Source organism: Dermacentor albipictus, chromosome 1 (genome assembly GCF_038994185.2).
Source record: "Dermacentor albipictus isolate Rhodes 1998 colony chromosome 1, USDA_Dalb.pri_finalv2, whole genome shotgun sequence".
Classification (NCBI taxonomy): Eukaryota; Metazoa; Arthropoda; class Arachnida; order Ixodida; family Ixodidae; genus Dermacentor; species Dermacentor albipictus.
Window position 1 is genome coordinate 11370353 of NC_091821.1, and position 21205 is coordinate 11391557.

General features: G+C 48.5%; 1 protein-coding gene across 6 annotated transcripts in view; it reads right to left on the bottom strand.

Annotated features, from left to right (window-relative positions):
* Positions 1–21205, bottom strand: part of LOC139060167 (band 7 protein AGAP004871-like) — a 447387-nt gene that overhangs the window by 281900 nt on the left and 144282 nt on the right. Inside the window, exon 1 of one of the 6 annotated variants that reach the window (XM_070539112.1) lies at positions 19974–20734. The exons of 4 other annotated variants lie outside the window; for them this stretch is intronic. In XM_070539112.1, coding sequence (XP_070395213.1) covers positions 19974–20088 — 115 coding nt within the window. In that variant the 5' untranslated portion in view covers positions 20089–20734. Of the gene's footprint in view, positions 1–2707; positions 2739–19973; positions 20735–21205 lie in introns of those variants that run through there. One more of the 6 variants, XM_070539128.1, reaches the window with a different exon arrangement.

Genomic DNA, 21205 nt, shown 5'->3' on the forward strand with positions numbered 1-21205 from the left:
AGGTTTTTCTAAATGGATCCTTTAAATGTACCGAAGTGGGCTCTATCGTCAATAAGGCTATGCGCGGCAGATTTTTTTTTACGTTTTTGAAATATATTCATTTATGCCGTCGGGCAAATTTGCAAAAAAGGAAAAGAAAAGAAGCTCTTTCGTCGTTTATTGGTCACGAAATGGTGGATTGTTATGGCTAAGTCGCAATCCAAGTTCCAAGTTCCATCCCTCGATTTATCTATATAGCACGAAACTTGGGACCAGTGACGTCGTTGTACCCCAGATTTCGTTATCTCTAAGGGTCGCCTGCCACGGGTTGTTAGCGTTACACTCAGACAGAAAGCGGCGTAGGTCAGCGCGTGCCACGATATCGTCGCACATAGACTGGTGATGGTGAGATATTAGAGCATGGGGCACGCACATGATTATCAGTGTGGGATTGTTGTGCACATCTTCTAGGTCAATTTGCTCGGTAAAAAAAAGCTAGAATCCGACGCGTGACATCGGCGCGAAGCTGTTAGTGCGGTCGTCGACTGAGAGAGCGGGTGAGGGTGTGTGTAGCCCAAAATCGGGGAGCATGTAGTTCCGTTTGAGCGAGTTCTGTGAGGGTGTTCTTCATAAGAGATTCAGCGTCTCGATAGGAGGTTTTCGTCAGTCACGAGTTCAACGTTTCGGCAGAGTTTTCAGCTTTTTCAGCAGAACAATTGTGAAAGAAACTTAGCAAGATTGAATTTTTTATCTTTACCGCAGTTTAGCATATTTTTTAATAAGCAACCCAGCAACCTACGTTGGTCTTTCCCACAACCTCCTGCAAGGAGCTGCTTCTGGATTGACGCTGACGTAGGCAAGTTTGTTCGTTTTTTGCATTGGGAACTGCTGTAACAGTGCAACAGCGCAATGGACAGTCAGAAATTAAAATAGCGGCGCTTGTTGTGTCGACATTCACGTGTTCCTCTTGAGAGCTTTCTAAAGTTCCTTCAGGAATAGCAAGTTGCGTCACTGGTTGTCTTCACTTTAGGTCGTCATCTGGCCTACCGAACCTCTTGCTTTGTTTTTTTTTTTAATGTTTAAGTTGAACCAACCAATGTAGATGTAACTAACATTTTTCTTAAGCATCCTTTCGAAAGTCACCGTGTCCGCTCCTGTTGACACTTTGCAGCCTAAATCACTTCGCGGCGAACCTTCCAATGTGCACTTCATATATCTGATGTGATTCACAGTGGGAAAACTATCCGTACAGCGACGTCGGAAACTGACAGACTAATGTACATTTGGAAATCCAGAATTCTTCGAAACCGTATTGGGTTGATCAAATCGTTTCTTAAACTTTCGGACGTCTTGATCATGCCAGAGGAACCCGTAACGTTCGTGTCTGTTTTGCCAGAAAAAAAAAACACCATTGTGGTCTTGTTACTTGGTTACTTTGTCCGCCAGTGACAGGATACGGAAAGAATGAGATTCGCCAAGTTAATTCCTTCGCCGGAAATGCTTTTTTTTCTTCTTCTTCTGCTTATTATTATTATTATTATTATTATTATTATTATTATTATTATTATTATTATTATTATTATTATTATTATTATTATTATTATTATTATTATTATTATTATTTCGTTCTGCTCACTAAACAGTGTGTCTGTTACATTCTTGTTCGCTGCCTCGATTGACCAAGACTCACTCTTCCTGAGCAAGCACTGGTTAATATAAGCTTGTGAATCCATATCAAGATTTTTGTTGCCTCTACGTTACGCATTTTGCACTGGCTAGGGTCTGTTTCTCGCTCCTTCATTTTATCTCTCACAGGGCGAAGCGGCGTCTAAGGTATCAGCATTGTACAGCGGAGGCAGCGCGTATGTTGCTAACAACTACACGCACCACGAACAGTGAAAAAACTCGCCCTCTACATGCCTAGATAGGCTAGAAGTACATGAATTTGTTTATATAATACAAGCAAACATTTTGTGCCAAAAGCTATCGCTAAAGCAGCACTGCAACGAATTTAATAAGCCGGGACCTGGCGTTTCTTTTTTTTTTTGGTTGAGTCAGCAAGACGCTTCAGCCTAGCACATGCAGAGGCTTAGTACGCGAGCAAATAACGTGAACATTAGTCAGCCTCGCCGTACTTAGGGATTTAGGAAATAGAGGAGATATTCATTAGACGCTTCACCACCATTCGACGCACAGTGAGATTTGTTCAAAATTTGTGCGATGACGCAAGCAGTGACCTAAAGCGCCGCATGCATGGCAAATAAACTGAGCCGAGCTAAGAAAAAAAAATAGAAAGAAAGAAAATGCGATGCGCCGCTCATCAAAATAGAACCAGCGAATTCACGTTTATCTGGCGAGCGGGTTCGATCGCTGCTCGTCAAAAACATTCGTCGGCAAAGATATTATGGCATGAAAAGAATTATGAGACTGAACACCGCGACACTAGTAAATATGCGCCGCTAAATTGCGAGATGACTGTTTGGCGTTGAAGTATCACTATTTCCGCCAATACGTCGTCTTTACCGATCAAAGCATGCTTAGGAAGTTCAGCAGAGTAATCTGCATGAGCACAGCCGGACTAAGCGCTTGTCTTCCATTATGACAGCTATACACGTCATACGATGGCGCTTTCACGAACGGCCGCGTGTCTGCATATCTCTGCCAAACACTGCGCCTGATGACAGAATACGTGAAGGCCCTTCCGGTAAGTTTACCGGAAGCCGCTTACTGTGGGTGGAAGCCATCAACGCTGTCCTCTTGCTACTTCTGGCAGACGCTCAGACGACTCTTCTCGAGCTCGCGCATGGTAGACCTACACGCTTGCTTACGGCCTCAGCTGCACGAAGTAGTACGCCCGCACGTTGTTATAGAAATTTCCTTGCGGAATATGCTTACTGCTTCAAAAAATAAGCAATAAAACGGAGCGCGCGTCATAAGGATGACGTCAGTTGCTATAAAGCGATAAAGACAAACGGGTCTTTGGGAAGGATTCGTCTATCCGTGCGCTGAATGGAATATTGATGCTGGGCTTTCCGGACAAATAAGAGTGAATAATAAAAAAAGTTATGGTCGAAGTAGAGGAGGAATCAGCAACCTAGAGTCCATTATAAGATCTTCTAGAGTTTATCTGAAGAGTTTAAGGCGCTTCAGGTGAGTCAATTGGTGCGTTCAACGAAAAGGATTTACAATTCGGTTCCAAAAGGCCAGCGTTCGGGGCAAGGAGAGGGACAAAGAGCTGTTTTCGACGCCGATTTTACAATAATGCGAAACAACCGAACAACACAAAGCGAGTAAAATCGGTCTGCGTACGAAATATTGATTTGTCCTACACCGCTCGAAATCACTTTCTCCCGCACTCGGAGTCGGCGTGGCGTCAGGTTGTGAATTTGCCAAGAAGCGCCGCGGCGCCTAGTTATAAGGGTCGCGTTATCGCGTCTTCCATCGTCTGTCACGCAACGGTGCGCGGCACACGTCGCGAACGATGAAAAAAAAAATCTGGCTGTTCCATTCTTCGACTTTGTCACTGCGTGTCATACCGGAGTGAGCTTTCCGGGACCTGCATGCACCCACCGTCTCCTTGCGCTTATGTTTTCCCCGGTCGTCTCGACTGAACCATTCGAAACAGCGACTGACACGCAAATGTCGCAGAGGGCGAGCATTCGTGTCGCGGCGTTCTCGAGCGATGTTTTTCGCGCTCCTCGCTATGTAATTGCGACGGTCCACGCTGCTTCCCGCGTGAGCGTGGTGACCTCTCTCTTTTTTTTTTTTTCACCGCGCGACGTGCAGCCAGCACGTGCGGTGAAATTCGATTTCGCGCGGTCACGGAAGTCCGCGCAGCCGTGTTGTGCATGGTGTCTCCGAGAGTGCTGTGATTGCTTTTTTTCACTGGGTAAGTTAAACGCGCAGCGGTCTGCTGAGCGCTGGGGCGAACCATGTCGATACGATGCGCCGTGAAGGAGAATGCTCGGAAGCATTAAGAGCCGGCCGGTCACGACCGAAGAACTGCGTTGAGTGTCGCCGAGTCCGATCTATACGGAGTCGGTTTGTCAAGTTGAAAGCACGCATTGGAAATTCACAATAAAGAGTACTAGCTCCTTCTTTTTTTTTTTGCCCAAGTAGCATCTGAGTCCTTAACGAAGTTGCATTTAACGACTAGTAGCTAGTCGCAGTTTAGAGCCTTTATTAGCGTGATATTAGAGAGCTTTAGAATAGGGGCCCCCATAGTTTGGGGCCCCAAAGAGCTTTGCGGGTGTTTGCGTTGGGGCGCGCAGGAGTGAAGAGCTTTAGAATAGGGCCTTCCGTTTGTGGATAGCGCCTTGCGCTGACAGCGCCACTACGGCGTCAAAGAAAATCTATTAGAAATAATTAAATAAAACATACTATAATACCGAGACTGATCGAGTTGTCCAGCGCTGTTTATTCCACAAAAGGCAACGCCCGCAGCTCACGCGCGAAGAAGTCGAAGAAGAGGGAAGATGATGATGGCTATGTACAAATGAAAACGACGAAGTACGTTAATAATGCTTACACTAACTTCCCCCCGTCATGGAAGCGGCCAGCCTGGCCGCAGATTAGAGATTATCTAAACGGGGAGTGAAGGGCTTCATCCGCGACACGTGAACAATTTCGGCATTCCGGCGGCGCCGGTCAGTGACGGAGTGTACTGGGCGGACGAGATAGTTCACTGCAGATGTTTGCTGCACAACGGTGTATGGACCAATGTAGCGTGGAAGGAACTTCTCACAGAGGCCTGGGGTGCGGACTGGAGTCCAAAGCAGGACTTGGTCTCCTGGGTGAAAACGTAGGTCACGGCGTTTGTTGTCGCAGTAACGCTTGCGCTCAGCTTGGGTAGCTTCTGTGCTTTGCCGGGCGATTTGACGGCAATGAGCAACTCGGGCAGCAAAATCTTCTGGAAGCGACGCGTTAGGCGAAGAAGGTGCGAAAAATAGTTCTCTGTCGAATATGGTGGAAGGAGATCGTCCATACACAAGGAAGAAAGGGCTGTAGCCGGTAGTCCGTTGAATAGCAGTATTATATGCGAATGTCACAAAAGGAAGAATTTTATCCCAGTCAGTGTGGTCAGGACGGATGTACATGGCAATCATGTCAGACAGCGTACGGTGGAAGCGCTCAGTAAAGCCATTGGTTTGCGGATGATAAGTAGAAGTAGATTTGTGGACGGTATTAGTGGCTTGAAGAACTTCCTCGAAAACTTGTGAAATGAACGCCTTGCCACGGTCACTGAGAAGAACGCGAGGAGCCCCGTGGCGCAAGACGATGGCGCGCAAGAAAAAGTCGGTGACCTCAGAAGCGGTGCCGGATCGCAGAGGGGCAGTCTCGGCATATCTTGTTAAATGGTCGACCGAAGTGACAACCCAACGGTGACCGGAGGGTGTCAACGGCAAGGGACCATATAAATCAATGCCAACAAATTCAAAAGGTGCGTCCGGGCAAGGGATAGGTTGTAGTAAACCGGCAGGAGGGGATGTCGAGCGTTTGCGGTGCTGACAGGACGCACAAGAGGCAATGTATTTGGCCACCGTTCTGGATAGGCCAGGCCAGAAGCAGCGGGTCTTTATGCGGTCGTAAGTCTTGTGGAAGCCTAAGTGGCCAGCCGATACATCGTCGTGAAGTGCCTCTAATACCCGCAAGCGAAGGCAGCGAGGTAGAACTGGGACCCACCGGTGACCTGTTGGGTGGTAAACGTAGCGGTGTAGCACGCCCCCTTGAAGGCGGAATTGTCGAAGTTGGCGTCGCAAGCGGCTGTTGGGTGGTTCGGTGAAACCACTAAGGCGATACATGAGAGCTCGACAGTAGGAGTCGGCCCGCTGAAGCGAGACGAAATCAGAGCGTGATGAAAGCGTAACTTGGTCCAGGGGCGTTATCGAGAGCTGGTGGGAGGCAAGCGTAGCATCGGAACGACGTGGTTGGGAAGACGACGGCGCGTTACCGGGAGAGAGCGAGAGTGGGCAGCGAGACAATGCATCTGCATCATGATGGCGTTTTCCAGACTTGTATGTTATAGTGAAGTCATATTCCTGCAAGCGCAGTATCCAGCGTCCTAAGCGTCCTGACATGTTTTTCGTCGATGACAGCCAACACAGAGCATGATGGTCGGTGACGATGGTGAAGAGGCGGCCGTAAAGGTATGGGCGAAATTTCTGAATCGACCAAACGATAGCCAGGCACTCTTGCTCTGTAATGGTGTAGTTCCGCTCAGCTGGAGAAAGTGTTCGGCTGGCATATGCTATGACTTGCTCTTTAGATTCTGTATTACGTTGCAGAAGTACTGCGCCAATACCTTGTGCGCTTGCGTCAGTATGGAGTATGTTGGGGGCACGATTATCGAAGTGGCGAAGCACTGGTCCGGAAGTAAGATGCCGCTTAAGAGCTTGAAAAGCTGACTCGCAGTCGCTAGTCCACGTGAAAGAGGCACCGGTAACCAGTAGCTTGTGTAGAGGGGCTGCTATTGCTGCGAAGTTACGTGGAAATCTACGAAAATATGACGCCAAGCCGAGGAAACTACGTAGATCTTTCTGTTGATGGGGGTGAGGAAACTGAAGAACGGCACTAATCTTTTCGGGGTCAGGCTGGATGCCAGCTTTTGAGACGACGTGACCCAATACTTTTATTGTTTTGCTTGCAAATTTGCATTTTTTTGTATTGATTTGGAGACCAGCATTCGCAAGGCACTGTAGAACTTCGTCTAATCGATGAAGATGTTGGCTGAAGTCAGACGAAAAGATGACAATATCGTCCAGATAACAGAGGCATGTCTTCCATTTTAGACCACGAAGGACGTTGTCTATCATGCGCTCAAATGTGGCAGGAGCATTACAAAGGCCAAAAGGCATCACGTTAAATTCATAAAGGCCATCCGGTGTAGCGAATGCGGTCTTTTCTTTGTCAGTCTCGTTCATCGGAATTTGCCAATACCCTGACCGAAGATCAAGGCTGGAGAAATACTCCGCCCCTTGTAGTGTGTCCAAAGCGTCGTCAATTCGAGGTATTGGATATACGTCCTTGCGTGTGATCTTATTGAGCGCTCGATAATCCACGCAAAAGCGAACTGAGCCATCTTTTTTCTTTACCAGGACCACGGGAGACGCCCATGGGCTAGATGAAGGTCGTATTATCTTCCGCGCAAGCATGTCAGCAACCTGTTGTTCAATGACCTTTCGTTCGGACGGCGATACACGATAGGGGCGTCGTCGTATAATAGCGGAACCATCGGTTTCGATACGGTGTGTAGCCGCAGGAGTTTGGCTCAACACAGGGGAACAGCTATCGAAACAGGCTTTGTGTTTTGCCAAGACCACCATTAGGGCTTCGGACTGCGCGGCTGTTAGGTCAGAACCAAGAACGGCTGGAGGAGGGAAAGAATCATCCAAACCTGAGGTTGGGGCTGGCGATGAAGAAGGGCAAAGCGCGACTAGAGAGATAGGTTGAGTGTCGGCGAGGGTTGCCACAGTCATCCCTTTGGGCAGCATCACAGGATTTGGGGTCGTGTTGCAAGCAGAGAGAAGGGCGCGGCCACGGGAAAACCGGACGAGACAGGTGGCAATGAGAATTCCGCGAGAAGAACAGCGGGAAGAAGGGGCGACTAGGGCGTCTCCGTCGGCGATTTGACTGGATGTTACGGCTACAACGTCTTCGTGACCAGGACGCAGGACGTAGTCGGCAGCGATGGTCAAGTTCACGCATGAAAGTGAAGAGTCCGCAACAGGTTCAAGCTCTGTATCCGTGATGTGGACAACTTCCTCTCTACATGAAATGACGGCTGAAGCAGAATGTAGGAAGTCCCAACCCAGTATAAGTTCATGGATACACGTTGGAAGGATGATAAACTCGATGTGGTGGCGTATACCGTCGATGAGAACACGAGCAGTACACTGTCCGTCAGGGTGAATGAATGCATTATTAGCACCACGCAAAATAGGTCCAAGATAAGGCGTTTTTACTTTACGGAGCCGGGAACACAGATCACTCCGAAGAACAGAAACGGCGGCACCGGTATCGATGAGAGCTGACGCGGGAACACCTTCGATAGTCACAGAAAGCATGTTGGCCGGGCGAACAGGAGGAATTTTTGAAGACCGATAAGAAGCAGTTTCCCCTCCAAAAACTGCAACAGTTAGTTTTCCGAGTGCTGGTCGACGAAATGGGAAGTGGGGCGAAGCGGTGATGTAGAGCGCCGGTAAGGCGACGGAGAACGACGTCTGGCCGAACGGGAACTATGAGGCAGAATGGGAGCAGCTGGTGGAGACGGAGAACGCTGTTGCGGGGAGGAGTACGGTCCGGGATAGTAGTCGTCTGATCGGCGAGTGCGGTCTCTTTCGTGCTCAGCATAGCCTCGCCTTTCATCCTGCTGGCGCCGGCGGCAGAAGCGAGATATATGGCCGCGTATACCGCAGTAAAAACAAACTGGACGAGGTGGACGCCACTGAGGGTACGATGGCGCAGCAAGTGGTCTGGTTCCCATCGAAGCCAAATGGTCATAGGAAACGCCAGTAGGCACGGAAGGCACGGTAGGGGTGGGTAGCGAGACAACATCCGCGTAGGTAGGTGTGGAGCGCGCTACCGGAGCAAGATGCGTCGTGGGTGTAGTCATCGCTGTCAACTCCTGCTTTACGACCTCGCGCAAGTCGAAGGCGGGGGTTGGGGCGCAGGCAGCAGGTGGACGCCTGAGGTCCTGTAGTTGAAGCTCTTCGCGGATGATGGTGCGGATAAGAGCACGTAGATCTGGAGAATGAGGAACCTGAGGATCGCTGCTGTCATGTGGAAGACGAATAGACTGCAGCTCGTCGAGGCGTTGACACGTTGAAGTGATGTCTTGGACAGAAGGCGGATTTTGCACGATTAAGGCGTTGAATGCGACAGGCCCAATGCCGTTTAAGATGTGGCGAACGCGTTCGGCTTCCGTCATGCTAGGATTCGCACGGCGGCACAGAGCCAAGACATCCTCTATGTATGAGGTGTAAGACTCTTGGGGAAGTTGGCGCCGCGTTCCCAGCTTCTGTTTGGCGACTTCTGCGCGGCCAGACGAGGAAGCGAAGATTTGCCGTAGCTTCGAGGTAAACGTGGACCAATCCGCGATGTCGGATTCGTGGTTGAAATACCACGTCTTTGCAACACCGGTCAAGTAGAAGGCGACGTGCCTCAATTTCTGGGTGTCGTTCCACTTGTTGCAAGAACTCACGCGGTCGTAGTGGTCGATCCAATCGTCTACGTCATCACCGCGGAGTCCCGCGAAGACAGGGGGATTGCGCTGAGGGCTCGTCACAGTCCAAGAGGGCGCCGCAGGCGGGGTCGTCTGCGTGGTAGGGTTAGAGGCCCCGGAAGGGCCGGGGTTGGAAGTGTCCATTGTTGTAGGGGTAGCTGGGTGCAGGCGGCGACCGGAACGGAGCTCCGGGGAGGACGGGAACGTGAGAGGACGTCGGGATCTTGACGTACCTCCACCACTTTATAATACCGAGACTGATCGAGTTGTCCAGCGCTGTTTATTCCACAAAAGGCAACGCCCGCAGCTCACGCGCGAAGAAGTCGAAGAAGAGGGAAGATGATGATGGCTATGTACAAATGAAAACGACGAAGTACGTTAATAATGCTTACAATACCATTTTATGATAGGAATAGTAATTTTGACTTGGGTGTATACGCGTTTAATTACAATTTAGAGGTTATTCTGTAAGCAGCAAACAATTATTGCGCTTAGTTTTGAGCAACTCAACTTTACGTGCCTTCACTAGCCAACCTTAGCCATGTTAGGCCTACGAGCCATAAAATCCACCATCGAATTCGGAATCAGCGGCGTCTAATGAATCAATCTTCATAACACACTCTAGTTAAGAGTAAACGATAACCGCAGTCACTTCTCCTAGCTTGCGAACTTCACGCGTTACCACCAATCGAACCCAGTTTGGTACTAGGTTAGAGCCGTCGCTTCGATGGGTGCCGCCATGTTTGCTGACGCAAAGCTTTTGGGCAACAGAACTGCTTGTTGGCCTAGTTGGTGCTTGCTAAAAGACATGTTTTTTGCCGCAATTGAACACTCACAAAAGGAAGACACATAAAGACAACACAGGCGGCATTTCAACTGATTTATTTTGGGCTGTGACCAAGAATATATATATACATACATGCATGCGCTGGCTGTTCACAGATCTACGTTACCCAGCGGTCAAACAATCTAGTTTCTGATTTATAGAGCACGATAGATGTATCACTAATGCAATTTGTTCCTTTCTTTTTTATATAGTAGGCTTCCATCAGCTCACGTGCTGTTTGAAATCTACTTCTGCCAAGAATCCTATCTCAGAAAACCGTGGTTTGCACATGCAGGCCTTTTGTGAGTGTTCAATTGCGGCAAAAAAACATGTCTTTTAAAGCTTTTGGGGCCGCTATTTGGGCTTCCGCCAAATCGGTGAAATAGCGTTCCCAACGCAAAACCCAAACGGCAGTTTGCGTCTCGCGCATGCTTATAGTAGCTTCGACGCTATTTCTTTGAAGCCCCAGAACGTTTGCGGCCGCTATTCTAAAACTCTCTATTAACGCGACGGCGTTCAGGCGCCCCGCCCCGTGTCGCAGAAGATGCGGTGTCGGCGTGGTAGCGGCGTTGACGTCCCGTGAGCGAAAATTGCCCTATATATTCTATACGGAACTTCAGTTCTTCTTCTATCAAGAAAGTTGCTCGCACCTTGTCTTTACAGTCTTTCCATTTTTTTCCTCTTCTTCTTCTTTCTCCTTTTATTCCCTTTACCCCTTTCCCCAGCACAGGGTAGCCAGCCGGTACTTACACTGGCTAACCTCCCTGCTTTTCCTCTCCTTTGTCTCCTCCTTTACAAAGTTATTGCCCGCATTTTTGAGAATGACAGCCGACAAAAAAATTTCATGAGACAAAGCACCGACAGCGCGTGCCTTTTATGTTGAATCTTCTCAGACTGAAATATTAAATGTGCGATACAGTAAGACGAGATGCGCCCGTACAAGAGGCCGCGTTTCTACCAAGAAGCTCGCCTTCGTGCATATACAGCGCTCGCCGCCAGTGTTTCCCGGTAAACATTAGGGTTACACAAGCTGCACTTGCCGGGAAGCATGACAACCAGTCAGGGATCTTTTAATGCTATCGCGTTCCACTCTTAAAGGCGGAGCTTGAGGGTCCCCCAATTCTTTTTAACGCGGTGGGCACATACTCTGCTATGGCCTTGTTTTGTAGGGATTCCCTAAAATATCATAGGATTGGTATAGTTAACGTTTAAGATAGCGACAACATAACTGCAAGTACGCAAGTAGACAGAGAGAAAGGCGGTTTACTTATGAGGGAGTAGCTAGGAGATCGCCCTCAGGCGCGAACCCCTGGAAATGTGAGTGGAATAAAAATAGACGTAAGGTATAGAACCGTATTCGTGCATAACGAACAGCACAGGATGAAATGGCTCTAAAAAACTAGAGAAAGAAATTAGTGTTCCTGTGTAATGGTGCTGCTCACATGATTGACAACTGATCGATGAAACGATAGATCGATTTATTTATTTATTTATTGTCTTCTTCTCTGTATACCGACGAACTTCCTCGTCCGACCTTCGCCTTCTTGGGTATTACTGAATGTCTGTGTGACCTGCGTTGAGAGTGCGAGCCCGCGCAGCTCAGAGCCAATTTAGCTGATCTTGATCGCTTCTCTAATATCACGGGTAGCTAGAAGGACGTTGTGCTGTCAGTGTAAGCGACTAACACCTCATTTTACTGCGGTAGCAGTTAAGAAGTTGAAACTCGGTTTGCTGTAACAGTAAGTCCATTTCTTTTTTCATTACACCGACGTCATCTTGTCATGCCTCCTGTGTTAACGCGCATTTGGGAGCAGTAACCCCTCAGCAGTCATGTAACCTTCTCACTTGAGATTTTTTTCGTGGTGATGCAGACTCTAGAAGTGCTGCAGTCCGTGCATGTATATCGGAGGCAACATCAGGCATCACTACAGCGAACACGAACTACACTGCCCGCAGCACGAAAAAGCTGTTCTTAGGAAGATATTACCCACTTCTTGGTTCGTTATGGTTATGTGCCAATATATGGTATCGTCATCATCATCATGACGCTGTCCCTCTGAAAGTCTGTGGCAACACACAACGGGCGTATTTGATGGCAGCACCGCTATACTACGCCCGAACAGTGTATAGCTGACATGCGATACAGCACACCTCACGAAGATGAAGCACGTTCTTCTTTTGGAACGAGTTTTGGATGTAGATTTGGCGTTCATTTTCAGAACATGTTCGTTGTCTTGATCCGCTGCAACACTGGCTGCTGGGGCATCCAAAATACACGCACAGACGCTACCGATCTCACAGACTGCGCCACCCAGAAAACTTCATGCAAACTATCACGCACGAAAGATTCAAGCTTCGCATTTCAACCTTGTCTCTAAGAAAAAGGCTTCATAAAGAAAGGTAGTATTTTTGTCGTGGAGCACGAACAGTAGACTGCATGCAACAAGCCTGGAACCATAGACCAATGTTTCATTCTTTGTCGTGAGGCTCTTTGATTTCGGGACATTTTACAGAGAAACATAAATAAAAAACTGCATCTCCCGACCTACTGCAGCCGGATCTTTCGGTTGAAGAAGGAGGTAAGTGGAGTACGTAGTTTATTTCAATTTCAGTTTATTCTCCATTCAATAACAATGAAGTAGTAACAGATGATAGTATGACTGCAACGGGACCTGTATTACTAGAATGTCAATCGTTATGGAAAATTATGGGAGATGCACATTATCGACAGACACGCCGATCCACCCCTGCGCACAGAGACTGTCGTCCGAGCAGAGCCCCCCCCCCCCCCATCCACCTTTCCCCCTTCCTGTGTGCGTGCATGCGTGCGTGTGCATGTGTGCAACTGCTAGATTTGTGGTGTTATTTCCTTGCGACAATAGACGAACAAATAAAAGCATGCGATAGTTCAGGGGTTAACGCATCCGGCTACTCACTGGCTATTGGGCAAAGTTTCACTTTCTCATCGCCATGTAGTCAAGGTGGATCTGAGGAGTCGGTGATCTCAGGACGGCGGCGGTGGGACAAAAAGGAGGGAGAGAGTAGGCCTAGTTTCTATAGCTCTCGTGTCGTAATCCAAGCGACTAGGCTTTTTTAATGAGCCAGGAGAAAACGGGAAGCCGAAACGCTCGATGTTTTTGTTAGTTACTTAGAGCCATAGAAGCAAATATACAGTAAAGCTAGAAAAAGCACAGGAAAAATTAGCTGCTACTCTTATTTCAAATCTAGAAATAATAAGAACAAAAATGGCCAGGCTTAGCTTGGTTAAGCCAAGAATTGTTGCATATTGCGCGAGTTGGGGCCCAGGTTTTTCTCCGGCTGTCGTGACGTCACGTCACGTGGTTGCGCTAAAGGTCAATGGTGGCTGCCCGGCCGCGCCCAAGGGCTGAACTGAGTGATTGCAATATGCAACGCATAAAAATAGAAGCAACCTAATAACAAACATAGCAAACTTAAAAGAGAATAGGCCCACATATGAGACGCGCAGCAATGAACAATGGCTCATACCCTCAATGGTGGCTGCCCGGCCGCGCCCAAGGGCTGAACTGAGTGATTGCAATATGCAACGCATAAAAGAAATACAAGTGGATGAAAAGATAACTTGCCGCAGGTGAGAGCAGAACTAGCCAATACCACTCACGGCCATGGCGGCTGTATCTCACGAGCGACAGGAGTGCTTGCCGGGTTCTACGCTGGAGTTGCTGCGGCGTTCTTTGCGCCCGTAGTTGCACAATGAGACTAACTGTTCCCTGCGCTTTCCGCAGCGTTAGAAGTCCAGCAGCGTCGTAACAGCCTAACAGCGAAACCCGGTAATTGCTCCGGTCACGCGCACGCGTGATGACTTCCGTGTGCTTTAGACGTTTAGAGTGCAAGTATACGACAGACAGCGTGGATTGACCTCGAAAATAGCCATGCGACATGCTCTAGCTCAGAACTGGCGCAACACGGGTTGTTGCATCTCATGGTGTCGCTCGACATGGATCCGCACAATTTTTTTTTTTTTTTTTGCGAACGGATGCGTGTGCACTCTAAGAAAAATCCCGGGGAAAACGGATGTAACTGGGCCGTCAGTCCTAAAAAGGGCACTTTCTTCCCTCAAAGGACTAACTGCATGAATGTGCATGCCGTGTGCAAATTTCGGAGAGTAAGTGTTTAGTCCCTGGTAGGAAAGAGAGCAACGGTAGGACGAACGACAACCGTGACTCCCCATGCAGTTCGCTGTTTTCGTCCGCGTCATGGAGTGATGCGGCGGAAATGGTATTGTCTACAAATAGTGAATAGTTCGAAGTTCGTGCACTGTCTATTGAACTACATGCAAAGCAGCACCTTGCCTCTTCGTGAGAAAATTGCGTGAAACTCACAAAGCTAGAATGTGAAGAGCCATGCCCTTCGTGCGCACACCATAAGTGAGCGATACACATTAAACGCGCAAGTCATTAATAGACGGCTAGATTTCCTTGGTCAATAGTACCTAAGTGCCTTCTGTTCCAACGAGATTACAAACTTAACTGAAGCGATATGTAGCTCAAACGGGACACGCTAAGCGACAGAAATTGTCCGTCTCTGTCGTCTTGGGTGCCCGGTTGAGCTCGCTACACGTAGTGCCTCAATTTAAACGACCCTAAGAATACTCGGGCTGATTTCCTTTCGCAGTCGCTTATGATTGCAAGTTGCAACACTCAACACTGGTTGCAGCAGTCAACGTTAGACTCTCACTGCACTGCATGCGCAAAATGCCTAGTCTCATTTACATTGCCGCACTTGCGTTCCGATGCTTAACCCTGTCTGAATATCCGGTCCGGCCAACCGACCACCGTGATGAAGTTCTCAGAAAAGCATCCTTTTGATCAGGCAAAACAAGAAACCTGCTTACAATCTGTTTGAAGAACAAATGTGACAACCCAAGCCCACCATTCAACACTCTATGGAACAGATTACTACGACTTGTACAGTCGCGGACAGAATAAAATGGACCACGGGATCTCCGAAAACTTTCAATTCCCGAGCAGCCTGTAGCAGTAACCAGTAAAACTGCCCACGACAACGTCGTTAGCATATTCTAGTCGAAGTCCAAAATGCAAATACCAGATTGCGTTGTGAGGTTGCGGAGATATTCAGCTTTTTCTTAGATTTCATGGTCCATAATATTCTGTCCGCGACTTTACGTTCCCATATTGAAGCCCAAATAAACGTAGAAAATATTCTATGCAGCTTTTGCACAGACATCCTCGTCAGACATAACGCTTGCATCACGTAAAAGATTTTAGCGACTAGAAACAAATTACACACGGTGGCTCTTGCAAACATTGAAAATGTATGCCCTCCCAATTTGCCGGTCTGGGTTATCGCTCGCACTACTTCATTGTCCTAATATTCTTTGCTATCACGATAATATTCGAGTGGCACACCTAGGTAGGTGCCTGGTGTTACCGCACATTGCATGTTACAAAAGTCTCAGGCTTGTATTGCCAATTGCCATGCCAAAAACCAAGACACTTGTTCCAGTTAATAGCACTTCCACTTGCAGTACAAAATTTTACAGCCTCTTGTATAACTGATTTAACACTGGCATGGTCTGTACAAAACACTGCTACATCAACAGCATATGCTAAAACTCGAACTTCAGTTTTATGAAAAGTGTAACCCCGGATGTTTGGGCTCTTCAGCAGCCGTAGACAAAAGGGCTCGAGGTAGAGAGCGAAAAGCAGGGGAGATAAAGGGCGGTCTTGTCTCACAGATGACTGCATAGGAATACCATCACTTAACTGCCTATTAATTATCAGCTTCGTTATACAACCATTGTACATCATGTTAACACCTTCTGTAATAACGGTTCCAACATTGATAGGGTCTAGGATCGAGAACAAAACTTCGTGTACGACTTTATCGAACGCCTTGTGCAGATGTAATTGCAACATGGCCACGCGCCCATACATTCCGTCACAGCATTCAAGGACAGTTCTAGCTGTGTGAACATTGGTAAAGATTGTCCTGCCTTTTATGCCGCATGTCTGACGTGGCCCTACAAGTGACTTAATAACACTTTGAGGGCGTCGAACTCAAATCTCCATGAATATATTATAGTCTACGTTTGTTAGACTGATGTGACGGTATGATTCAACATACTGTAACTTAATCGGATCGGATTCAAGCTCAACTGCGCGATTCATTGCCTGATTATGTAGTGTCGTCCATGTATACGGGGCCAATGTCTTTAAGTGCTTTTTTGCGTGAAGTGGTCGCGTCTTTCCAAATACTAAAAGCAAGATGTTCTAGTGAATATGTGGCCGCTGTTACTAGTAAGACGTTTTATAAAGATCTTGTTGATGTATTCTTACTTGTACCGTTGTATCGTACAGCCTTTGTTTTAGGTTCAGAACGAGATCTTCTTAAGAGAATTAAACGAATGCCGGTAAGAGCTTCTGTTAAATCTTTCTTTTTTCAACTACATACAGGCACTCTCCCAGTAAAACCATGGTTGCAAAGCAAAGCCATTTTTCTACTTGGTCTGTGAATTGCTTTATATGCGAAAAACCGGAGACGATCGAGCATATGTTTCTGGACTGCCATGACGCAGTGTTTTTGTGGAATATTCTAAAACGCAGCTTTAAAAAGGAATTGCCGTTAAGTGCTTTCGGGATACGCTTCCTACCATATGCGGAACCAGAGGGAGTGCCTGTCGATCTATTAATGATTCTGTGCATGCATAGCGTGTGGCGAACGCGTATGGATATTAGACATGAATGCATTGTTCAGGCTCCAGCACATGAATACTTCATTGAAAGTGTGCGAATTTTCACGCGAATTTTTCTGTGCACAGAGTGATCCTCCTGATTGGCTAAGTGCTTTGGACAAAGTGACAAGCCTACATCGTTCTTATCACAACACACCGGTCCGACATTGACTAGTTGTTTTTATGGCCATATAATATTCACGTTGGACTTTCTTTTGCCAAGCCGGTTAAAAGAAAAAAAAAGCATCGTGGTGAAGTGGTTAGAGTACCTGACTTCCGAGCGAGAGGACGTTAGTTCGAATCCTGCTCTCGTGGCACGTTCTTTCTTTCTTTAGCTCAGTAAATTTTATTAGGGTATAAATGCCTAATTTCAATAATTCCACCTTTGCTGAGCATCGGAATGAATTACCGTTACTCCCTTGAGGAGCATCGGAAAAGAGCAACTGTTATTCCTCGAAGGAGTAAGCGCATGTGGGGAGTAACAGTTCGTCCCATGTCAGTTAGTTCCCAAAAGGACTAATGGTTGTGGCAAATCAGTTAGTCCTCAAAAGGACTAACCTCCCTAGCCCTTTTAGCCCCTTTTTCTTAGAGTGTAGCAATGAAACCAACACAAGTCTCCATCGATAGCATCAGACGATGGCCACAGTCTGGAAATTTCGTTCTTAAGACTGTCGCTCCTCCGCGACACTGAGGGCGAATATTCACAGATTGGGGCCGGAACAGTTTCTCAAACAGCGTTGACCGAAGACCAGGCATCGCTGCGGATACATGTCTGAGCACAAACACTTCAAGTTTGGCTTTTTTATTATGCGCTTCGCCATTGTCGACTGGGTCCAACTTTCAAGACTATTGCCAGCGCCACGATTCCTGCTGGCTCTCACGCGGTAGAACGCGAAGTTCCCCCCCTCGGACGCGGAACGATTTCAAGCGAGATGACCCCACATTAAACGCGAAGTTGTCCTCGCGTAATGTATTTGTCATGTTCATTTCGGGGGAAAAAATGCATGATTATCCTTTTCGGATTTCCGATGGCCACGTAAGCTTTTTTTTGTGTGTGTGCATACCTTTGATATACGAAAGCACGGAAAGACAACGGAGTGAGAGGTCACTAGTCAGCATATTGTGTTTGTCGGCGTTGCCCGAGTCTATAAAGTTTGCGCGATGTTTCGCTGTAGACGTACTCGGGGACCACGGGCACTTGTGCGGTGCGCAGTCTAGATCGCGTTGCGATCTAGACTTCGCATTGCGCAAGCGTGAATGTGTGAATGAACCAGTGCGAATGAACCAACTTATTAATCGCGAAAGGATCGCACAAGAAACTTTAACTGGAGCGACGATGTTACAGGAGTGGGGACACAAAATTTCGAAGTCGAGTTAACGTGCGAGATCGATTTATGGCGGGCACACACATATCGCCTGCCTGCGAAATATCAATGGCGAATACAGCTTAGTACATATTTAATATTAATTTTAAAGTACATGCGCGCAGCACCTCGAAACATCGACATCAAGAAAGGAATGTAAACAACCGAGAAAACGCTACGTCACGAGTTTGCACTGCCGTCGAGACGGCTCTGCGGACAAGTTTCTCGCCGCTCCGATCGTCTTGGTGTCATTTTTTTCTTCTCCCTGGTCGTGACGCCGACCTCTTTCGCCGCTGACGGTGGCACAACAATGGGCTAAAATTTATTTCTCACACGAAATAACTCATAAAGTGACCTCGCGAGTGACGTTACGCGATATAGTAAATCGTTAGCGCGTTTTTAATTCCCTAGTGGTCAGCGCAGCCATCGCTACAATCGTCTCTGCGAAGCGGCTCGCCTGGCTAACGTGTTTTCTCATCGCTCCCAACGGAATCGGGAAGACTATAATTGTATTCTCACTTATGAGCGACATAAATGTGCAAGCATTGATTGTGTTGACGAATATAGGGGCTTTATTAACAGCTGCGGACGGGTCGCAAGGGCCGTGGGCCTCGGATCCGACGGCCAGCGATTCTAGGCTTATATATACAGTTTCCCAGCGAGCGCCAGCGCGTTTGGCTTGCTCGTTGGCGATACCGTCGGCGTCGATAAGCGGCAGAAGTGGTCCGAGTCCGCGCGCGCCCCCGGATGCTTAGAATGGAGCCCGTCGAAGAGCAGCCAGATTTGCTCGTTTCATTTCGAGCGTGCCTGGTATAAACAAATACGGCCGAGCTGAGAGCAGTCCGATGATCTTACACCAAGACTACGTATACCCCCAAACCTGATGCTGTGTCGACTTGTATCTCGCCTTGTGTCCTGCTCCGAAATATGTTTCATTCCCAAAGCGCCCTCGACGAATGTCTCGTACTACTTGTACCGGCGTCGCCAGCCGCACTTTCCGAGTCACTGCTTTGTAGTGGATACAATCAAATGTAGTTGACCACGTCTAATTCGGCGGCGACTACCGCAAGCAGGAAATAGTCACGGCTGGAAAACGAAAACAAGGACGACAATTATGGCGAGGACATCGCAAAACACGTGCAGGCGTAGCAGACGAGCTAGCAGCATGAAGCTCAAATTACCTCCAAGACTCCAAATAATTACCTGTCGCGTCCTTAACTCAATGATTTTTCGTGCCGTGATTACTGGGCCATTAGCTACTTATTGCAGCAGAAAAACCAAGATCAAAAATTTTTGTGTCAGTACTCCTTTAAGCATACTCGCATTTGCTGTTTTCGAGACCTGTTGATACAATCAAGTTGCAGCGAGTGCCGGTACCGCCACTCGATGAACCCTTACTAAATTATTCTGGGCTCACTAAAGGCTTGCTTCCCGGCCAGCGCATAATCTTTAATGCTTATTGCAGTTGTTCGACACCTGCTCTCGCTTTTTATGCAGCCGTCTTGAGGCCTTTCCCGATTCTGTCCCCTATTGTTGCTTAAGTGAAGCTGCAGCGGTTATTTTCGTTAAATGGCTACTCGATCATGTCCTCACAACGTCGAGCAAAAGCAAATTAAACAGAAATAACAAATTCGTAATGAAAGCCTTCCTCCCCCCCCCCCCCCCCCTTCGTGTACTTCGCAAATGAACAAATCTGAATGCGAGAAGAAAACGCGTACGCATAGCGGCTGCAAATATGTGCTCGAGAACTGCAGGCACCGAGCACGCGCGGAGGTTGCGCGCGTGGATTCGGTGCACACAATTCCCGCGCTCCGTTCGCTTCCAAGCCGACAGAGCCAGTGAACCTTTCACCTGTCTCGTCGTAACCGTCGACTGGCGCCGTCGAGTCCACTTCCGTGGCAAGCGAGATCTGCGTGCCGCCGGAGTTGTCTTCGAGCGCCACCGTGGACAGGCTGCTCGACATCATGTCCTGCGGCCAGCGGATGTCCGGGCCCCACGCACACACACCGTCGCGAGGTTACGCACGCGTGACGACGAATGCACTCAGGGTTGCCGGCGGTTCCCCGAAAGACTGGAGGCGCTCATCCCTTGGGAGAGCCATCCCAAGCAGCGCCACAGCGTCCCGGTGAACGCGCGGACGCGCACAAAGAGAGCTGCAATGGTGAATAGTCGGTACACAAAGAAGCCGTCGAATTCCGCACAGAAGGGAAACACAAAAGCTAAACGCTGGGCACTTCCCGCCAAGGCGAGCCGTTGATGAGCCGTCGCGCTAGACGCGCGAGGGAGGACCTGCTAGAGCGGCCATCTTGTCGCCAACTCGTCTTCGCGGAAGAAAGTCTCGCTTAGAATGTGCGCACTAACCGCTGTGTGCCCTAATGAACAGCGCAACATGAGGAAAGCGGCCGCCGGCGGTGATGCGCGTTATCGGCTGGTTGCTTCTGTCTTGGGTGGGGAAAATTATTTCGTGCGTTCGATTGCTCCGCTCGGCAGTGCCCCGCCGTCGGACGCAGTCACTCGGAGCTATGGCGATCAAAATTGCCCTGAGCGCCGTCGATGACCTTGTTGACTCTGCTCGGGACCACGGTGAGAGGAGCCGCGGACGACGCAACGCTGGTGCGGCGCCAGCCAGCTGCACGGTCTCCGCCCCACCCGCATGCTGAAGTACACGAGAAAAGCGGGGAAAGAAATCTTTCGTTTGGAACGGCGAAGCTAAAGCGCGGAAATCAACCGAGCGCGTGCCACTTATCACGACCCACTTGGTGCTCGATGGGGCGGCCACTCACAACACAGGCAGCCGAGTGACGCAGCGAGACTGCTGGGGGTGGCGAAAAAAGTTGCTGCGTCGCTTCTGGTAAATGAAGTCGGCTGACGACGGCCAAGGCCAAAAATGCAGAAAACTCGCAAAGTTGGCCTGAAGGGTATAATATAGGTGATGATACCTCCAAAGATAGGACTGCGCGGGGATGCATTCCTCCAAAAAGTACAGCATTAGATCGCGGTCCGTTGTTAACGGTTACGCTTTTCCGTCGATGTGAGGCTGGAAAAGATGGCAGACGAACCCCAAAAGCGGTTTTGACAGATGA